Source organism: Plasmodium gaboni, chromosome 5 (genome assembly GCF_001602025.1).
Source record: "Plasmodium gaboni strain SY75 chromosome 5, whole genome shotgun sequence".
In the NCBI taxonomy this organism is placed as follows: Eukaryota; Apicomplexa; class Aconoidasida; order Haemosporida; family Plasmodiidae; genus Plasmodium; species Plasmodium gaboni.
In genome coordinates, this window is record NC_031485.1 from 879,981 (window position 1) to 889,213 (window position 9,233).

At 16.3% G+C, this 9,233-nt stretch overlaps 2 protein-coding genes across 2 annotated transcripts; one reads left to right on the top strand and one right to left on the bottom strand.

Moving 5' to 3' along the window:
• Positions 1 to 455: 455 nt before the first annotated feature.
• On the top strand, positions 456 to 1,653 carry PGSY75_0523600 (hypothetical protein; the record flags this gene model as incomplete). Its single annotated transcript, XM_018784517.1, has 5 exons — positions 456 to 607; positions 824 to 952; positions 1,097 to 1,223; positions 1,331 to 1,369; positions 1,477 to 1,653. 5 exons carry the CDS (start codon positions 456 to 458, stop codon positions 1,651 to 1,653), a joined length of 624 nt encoding a protein of 207 aa, XP_018643172.1.
• An 827-nt stretch (positions 1,654 to 2,480) lies between these two features.
• On the bottom strand, positions 2,481 to 6,959 carry PGSY75_0523700 (putative membrane protein; the record flags this gene model as incomplete). Its single annotated transcript, XM_018784518.1, has 2 exons — positions 2,481 to 6,603; positions 6,736 to 6,959. The coding sequence occupies 2 exons, from the start codon at positions 6,957 to 6,959 to the stop codon at positions 2,481 to 2,483; spliced, it is 4,347 nt and encodes a 1,448-aa protein (XP_018643173.1).
• Positions 6,960 to 9,233: the final 2,274 nt, after the last annotated feature.

A 9,233-nucleotide genomic window follows, 5' to 3' on the forward strand; every position in this document is an offset into this window, starting at 1 on the left:
ATTAAATGTATACACATAAATAATTATATCTTGTATATTTGTATATATATATATATATATATTTATTATTTAAAAAGTATTTTAATGATGCATTATGAAAAATAAATAAATTTATAATATATATATTATATGTATGAAACTATTAATAAATACTTTCCTTTTTGGTTTTATGAATTAAATGTTTCTCTAAAGTTTTTTTTTTTTTTTTTTTTTTTTTTTTTTTTTTTGTAATTGTATAATAATTTCCGTTAAATAATATTCATAATATTATATATATATATATTTAATTATTTATTTATATATATATTTTTTGTTTTATCTTATTCTCCTGCCCCTTTTTTTGTCATATAATATATAATAAATATTTATATATATATATATATATATATAAGTATATATATTTCTTTCATTTTTTTTTTTTTTTAATTATGTATAAAATAGTTAAGTGAAATACAATGACAGCAAAATCACCATGTTTGGATATATTACCTTTTATATTTCGGGAAGAACAAATAAGTAATAGAATACAAACATTTCCAACGGAAACTATGAAAAAAGCATATCTAGAATTAAAAGGCTACTTTGAACAATATAAAATATATGCTGAGTAATATATAAGAAAAAATTTAAAATAAATTATTGTAAATAAAACAAACCTTATTGAAAGTGTACACATAAATGTGTACATATAAATGTGTTCATATATATATATTTATAGTATATGAAAAAAACGAAATATATTTAATTTATTTCTTATTAATAACAATTTTTATAACAATAAGATATCATATAAGCATATCATTTATGTTAATTTTATTTATAGAAAATTAATTAATTTTAGCGGTTCTATGAACGATGAAAATCAAAGGAAAGAAAAATTGATCATTAAATTAAGATGCGAATACTATGCTGTGATATTCTCACAAGCATCCAAACTTTTACATGAATATATGTAATATTAAAAATAATAATATATATATATATATAATATCTTCTGTGATAAAACGCAAAAGGAAAAATTAGACTTTTAGTATATATTATTAATTACACATATATTTATATTAATATATTTTATTCTCACTTATTATATTTGCAGAAATTTTAGAAACAGACTTATTTTAGAATTAGCTATAAATGTTAACGGACTTATTAATTCCATACACCCTAATATAATACAACGATTAAATGAAGACGAACAGAAGGAGTTACAGAAATATTGTGAAGTATGAATGAAAATACTTCGTAATATATATATATATATATATATAATATGTATATTCTTATTTATTTATTTATTCATTTATTTTTTTTTTTTTTTTTCCAAATTTAGAATATAAGGAGTGAAAGAACCCGATCAAAATTGCAAAATGTTAGAACAAAAAATTTTTACCTTTTTACAAAACTTCATATATATATATATATATATTTATTTATTTATTTATTTACTTATTTTTTAATATTTTACCCTTTTAATAGAAATTCACTGTCTGTTTTTTAAACGATTTAATTATAGAAGATTTAAATTATGAAGGAGTACAGAAAGAGATGAAACCAAGGAATGTTTTTTATTCAGCAGGTTTGAAGGTAAGTGTGTTTGAAGACAAAGCTTTAGACTTGCAAAAATGTGAATGGGCCAAAATTTTAAGAGATTAAGCTATGTTGATATATAGAATTTATAATAAAAATTATAATATCATTATGAAATAGTTATAAAAATATTTAGATATCATATTTTTTTTGAATAATAAAATAATTGCTAAAAAAATATTTTATTACTTATTTCATTCTTTTCCTTCTTTTTTTCTTTTTTTTTTTTTTTTTTAGTATTTCATTTTTCATCATTTGAATATATATATATATATATACATGTATATATATGTTATATGTCTATCTTATTAATTATAAAAAATAAAAATAAATAAATAATTAATTAAAAATTATATATAGAAATAAATATTAGTAATATATACATATATTTATATATATACATATATATTTTTTTTTAAGTGTGCATATGAAGTATGAACATAATAATGTCACATACATATATTTAATATATTAATTTTTTTTTTATTTTTTCTGTTAATAAAAATTTTCACACTGTATATAACTCTTTAAAAATTATTAAAATAGAAAAAAAAAAAAAAAAAAAAAAAAAAAAAACAAAAATTTTTTGGTATGGTTGACAAAAAAAAAATATATACATATATGTATATATATATTTTAATAAACAAAACAAAGCATGAACAAAAAAATTTATATATATATATAAATAAATAAATGCGATTCAGATGGGGTTCATACATGTAATCACATAAATTATTAATAAAAAAAAGTAAAAATAACTAAACATAAAGAATACACATAAAAAAATAATATATATGGAAAATAATATGAGTTATTCTTTAACAACCAATTCTTTACATATATATATATATATATATATGTATGTATGTATCATATTTATGAATTAATATAATTCATTGTTTATGATAATAATTATAAATAATATTCTTACAAAGTTTATTATCATATAAAGGTAAATGAACTATTTTATAATATTTACTTAATAATATATGCTTAAAAATATAATAAGATTTATAATTATAAAAATATTTATTACTATTCGGATTATTATTTTTAATTAATGTGTACTGTTTTGTGAAATGACTAATTCCATCAATTTCAAATATAGTATTTGTCTTTTCATCATAAATATCAACTATAAATTTTAAATCCTTTTTATTAATTATAAATTCATTTTTTAAATTTACTTGATTATACCCTTTATTACATTTCTTATCTATAATATTTTTTATATATTCATATAATTTCATATGCGATTTTGAACTTTCTATATTTCTAAACATCAACATGATATGCTCCTCAATGGTTTTTATTGCATTATTAATATTTTCATTGAATATGTTTTGAAAACATAAATTATTTTTGTGTTTTAAGAAAAGCAAAATATTTTTATCCATTTTATGTTCATTCAAACTGATATTCCCCTTTTGTAATAAAAAAAAAATATCGAAATTTTCTTTCTCTATATTATTTTTATTATTAATATTATTTATATATACTTTTAAATGTTCTTTATATTTGCTCTCATCTGATATTTTCTGTATAAATACATTTACGTTTTCACAATTATCATTTTGATTTATTTTAATATCTGTCTTCTTATTTTCACTATCATCGTTATATTCATTTATATTTGTTCTTTTCATTATATTTTCATTTACAAATGAGGTCGAATTATATTTATTTAATGTATTAGGACAGGATATATTATTATTACTTGACTCGGTCAGGTTGGATAGGAAATTTTCAAAATAAAAAAACTCATTTTTGGCTAGCTCCTCAATTCTTAAAAAATTTTTTGTCAATGATCTATTATAGACAAATTTTAAATGGTTATAATGTTTTAGGAATAAATATACTGTATAAAATTTCATGAAGACATCCTGATTATAATTTTGTAAAATTAAATTATGTATGTTGTTTATATTTGTACTATATAAATTATAAAAATAATTTGTTATAATGTTAATAGCAATATATATATAATATTGTGTATAATTAAAATATATTTTTTCAATTTGTTTATCAATTATATTTTCCTTTAAGTTGTAATTATATTTTATATTCATATTATGTAATATATTTGTTACTATTATAGACATGCTGTATATACATGTTAATATATCATAATGATGATTATAAACAATATTATCTATTTGTCCATTTATATTGCACATAAAATAATTTATAAAAATTTTTAAAATTAATCGTAATTGATTTAATGTAATATTGTTATACAATGTTATAGGTAATAATACTTTCTTTAACAAACGGAATATATTATTCTTGGATTTGAAATTATTAACTTGGTTCTTATATATAATATACAAATAATTATAATTTGTTAAGGTCAACAGGGGTATATATCCAATATTTGTATGTGAAGCTGTCCAATTATGAATTGATAATATCCTTTCGTTTATTTTATCAATGTATTTAAAAAAAGAATCATTAAAATGAGAAACTACTTTCGAATTACATTTATGTATTTCAAAAAAAATTCGATATAATTTATAAAAATATAACGAAGAATTGATTATAATGGATTCATTAATTATATTACTTTTATTTAATGAATAATTGATATTACTTAAACATACTAAATGATCATAATAGTTTTTATGTAAATTTATATCTACATTTTTATTTATATTCATTAGCTTCTGATCAGAAACTAATAAAGACTTAATTTGTTTTTCTAATATGGGAATGATAATATTTACTATATCTACTTTTGTTTGTTCTTTTATATAGTAATTATTCATATGACATATATTGTATAAATATATGGATAGATACTGTAAATTTAAATTTGAAATATATTTAGAATAATTAATATTTCTCCATACGCTTTCATTTTCGTTTTTTAATTTTATTATTAAATTATTGATGATCATATGTGTTAACTTTTTTAATATATTCTTAATTATGTTCATCTTAGGGTTATTTAATATATGAGGAATTAAAGGAGGAGTAGTAGATTTATTAATAAAAAAAGCATTATTTGTTATATTCATTTTTTCATTAGATAACATATTTACTTCATCTGGTTGTTTAAGATTATTATGAAGATACATTTCATTATTTGTTTCTAAAGGGTTATATAATTTATCATTGTTATAATTCTTATGTAATTCTTCAATTGTGTATTCTCCAGAATTATCTTCATTTAATTTAATATGTAAATAATTGTTATTCTTTAAATATAAATTTTCATTTGCCAAATGATTATTTCTATTTATATTATCGTCTATATATGTACAAACATCTTGATGGTCTAGAAAAAAATCATTTTTAATAATTTCATCATAATGATTATTATTATTTTTTATATTATTACTATTATTACTATTATTCATATTTGCGTTCCCTTGTTCGGTATCATGAAAATCAAATGAATAACCTGAACATAATACGTTGTTATCTTTTTTTTTGTCATTGCTTAAAAGAATAAAGTTTTGTAATATTTGTATACTTTTAAGAATTATAGAATAATGATGATAATTATATTTTTTTATATGAAAAATAGTTAGAAGTAATGTATTTTTTAAAAAGTTATCATAATCAAATAAGAAGTATTCATCTTTTTTTATTTTTATTTTATAATTTATATTTTGTGGATAATATTGACTTAATTTTTTAATTGGGTAATATATACTCATGGATTGTATCAAATTACATATATCCTTTTCGTTTAATTTGTTATAAATATATTTTCTATTTGTATAAATTATATGATATAATAGATCAATGTATATATTATTAATTTTCAATTTTGACATACTCCATAAGAAAACAAAAAATTCTTGAAAGATTTTTGTATTTTCACTTTTATTTAACTGGTTGTATTCATTCTTACAATATGGATTATCCTTAATATTATCATTAGTATTATGATTAATATTATCGTCAATATTATCATCAGCACTATCATGAATATTATTTTTCAAATCATTCGTATTTTTTGTTGAGCTATTTTTTTTTTCCCTTATTTTGTAGTCGTCATATATAGATAAATTCCCTTCATAAAAATAATCCAGACAATAGTTAGAATTATAATTCATGTTAAATGATTTTATCACATGTATAGACATATACCTACTAAGTAGAAGAAACATAAGGTTTAATATATCTTTTTGTAAATATATTTTGTTTACTTCATCGAATAAATAATATTTATAGACATAATTATAATAGTTTATAGTAAAATCGATAGAATAAAAATTAAAAAGTAATGAATAGGCATATATGATATTTGAAATAGATTGTGAAGAAAGGTGTTTATACATATTATTAATATGTTTTATATATAATAAATATGTACTGATATTATAATATTTTATATTTATAAGAGAAAACAACAAATTCGATAAATGTCTACATGTTAATTTTTTAATAAAATGATTTTTATTTATTTTATCTAATACATATTGTAATATATCATTTTTATAATCTAAAGCAAAACTATTAATAACTAAATAATTGTCAACATTTATATTTTTCTTGTTACTTTTTTTAATATCATCATAAGTGTATTCTAAAATATTCTCGTTAATATTATTATTTAAATGTATATGATCATTTTTTTTATTTTTTTCTCTTCTATGTATATTTTCATATATTTGATAATAATCACAAATTTCATGAACATTTGAAATATTAATTAATTCTTCACTGGTTATATTGCTAATATGGTTATTTATAAAAAGATTATGATTTATAATATTATATTTATATTTTTTAATTAATTTATAAATTTTATAAATACAAACGACATAATTTATTGGAACTAGTATATCTTTATTATAAAAAATATATTTATACACTTCATTAATATTATGCATATTATTAACTTTTTTAGTAATAATTACATTTAAATCATGAAAGTTTATATTTTTTTCAACCTTGTTTTTATCATTATTATTTCTGCATTGTAGTAGGTACAATTCATTTTTATTTTTTGAGAATTTCTTTTTTGGCCAGCTGTTGGTTTTGAGCAATCCATTTAAAGCAAATCTGTACACATATATAAAAAAAAAAATAAAGTAATCATACATACATACATACATACATATATATATATATATATATATATATCAGTGTACATAATATTTTTTCTATGTTTATATATTTTTTATATATACTAACTTGGCATTATTGTCCGAATTTTTTAGTTGGATAAATTTTCCATTTATCTCATTTTTTTTTTTTTTTTTACTTTTTGAATAGACGAAATAATCATCTTTTATAGCATTCTCTTTATTTGTTGAACAGAAATTTATCTTAAGTATTTTTTCATTTTTCAAATTTTTATTTTGTTTTGTTTTGAGGTTTATAATTTTGTATGAATTGTATAACGTCCTGGATATCATTTTGACTTTTAATATTATACAAAGTGGTAAGGAAAAGGAAAATATTTTTTTTTTTTTTTTTTTTTTTCAAGTTAATTTAATTCTTCTATTTTCTTTCATTTTGTTACATAATAAGTGATGTTAAATGTGTGAGGCGATGTAGAAATATATTATTTATTCATAGGATGAGAGTAAATAAATAAATATATATATATAAATATATATATATATATAATTATAATTACAAAATAGGAAAGGATATATACAATATAATATTTGTCACGTAAAAATTATATTTATAAATTAAATATCATAATATAATTAAAGATATATATATTTTTTTCTTTTTTTTTTTTTCTACGATTCTTTTTATGTAGTCAATATATATATATATATATATTAATTTGTATGTAAATATTTTTGTTATAAAAATATGGATTCTAACTACTATAATTTTATAGGAAACATTACAATGAAGCGAGAAAATATATAATATATATATATATATATATATATATATATATATATATATATATTAAATTAATATATATTTTTTTTAATGTTATACTTTTTGAATATTCCTATTATCCAATAAAAAAAATTAATAAACTCTACAACAATATGACCAATTATTATTCTTTTAAAATATAATATATAGTTATTTAAATATAAGATTAAAAATAAATAAATAAATAACAAGAGATGGTGATTTTTTTTTTTTTTTTTTTTTTTTATATAATATTCTCATATTTATATTAATGTTATCTATTATATAATAATTAAATATACAAAAAAGTATATATTATTATATATTTTTTTATGTAAGTGTTGTCTTTAAATGATATAAAAAGATTACAAAGAAAATAAGAAAATTTGAATTATATTTTATAATATATTTGAAAAGTGAGGAATTTGAACTGATTGAATTTTTTTATTTTTGATAATAAAATAAGGAATATGATTTGATAAATGAAAGAGAAAGTTTTCTATATTATCTCACATATATATATATATATTTACATAATTATATTTATATATTTTATTAGTCGAAATATATATTATATTATGTGTATATATATTATTTTGTTAACATTTTTTTTTTATTACAGTTTAAAATACTATATTTTAATAAAATGCTGCTAATTTTTTATAACACTATTTTTTTTTAATAAAGCAAATTTTGCATACTGTGAAAATATATATATATATATATATATATATACATTTGTATGTACTTATAACTGTGTGTATTCTTGCATTTCGAATTGTTTATATTTTCAACTTTTTTTTTATTACATTTAAAAAATGAAAACATATATATTTATATATAGTATGTATGCAATAACGGAGTATATAATATATTTGCAGTTTAATATTTTTAATTATGTATGATAAATAAGTAAAAAATAAAAATATTATATTATAATATATAATACATTTGTATTATATATTATTTATATATTATTTTGTTCACATGTGATATTGCATTTCTTGCATATTCTAAAAAATATTATATATTTATTATATACTTTTTTCATGTGAATTTTTTTTTTAATAATGATTCATATACTTTTATTTATGCTTTAACATATTATAATATATATATATATATATATATATATATATATATATATATATATATATATTAAATAATCGTAAAAATGTTATATTTATATATATTTTATTTTTTATCTTTTTCTTGTCCAACAGTCATTTGAATATATTTAATGTGCATTCATTATATTTTACATATTTTTTGGACAACATCTTAAATGTATCTATCAAAAAAAAAAATAGAAAAAAAAAATAAAATAAAATAAAAATAAACAATTATTATATATACTCATATATATAATATATGTACATATTATATTTAATTTTTTTATTATTTTTTATATTATTGTTCCATATACGCAAAAAAAAAAAAAAGAAGAGAAAAAAAAATATATTATTTTATGTTAATAATTATATGGCAATTATATATTATCATTTTAGAGATATATATATATATATATATATATATATATATATATATATTTATTTATTTATTTATAATAAAAGAACTAATATTATTGTATTCTTATTAATATAAAATAAACTATATTTATTATATATTAAAATTAATAATAGGAATGTTATAATAATTTTATTATTATAAATTATAAGAATTCATTATATATTATAATTAAAAATATGAAAAGTTTATTTTGCATTTCATCATTTTCTTTTATATAGAGATTTTGTTTATATGGAAATATAATACCTTAAAATAAATATTTATTAGTATAAATGAAT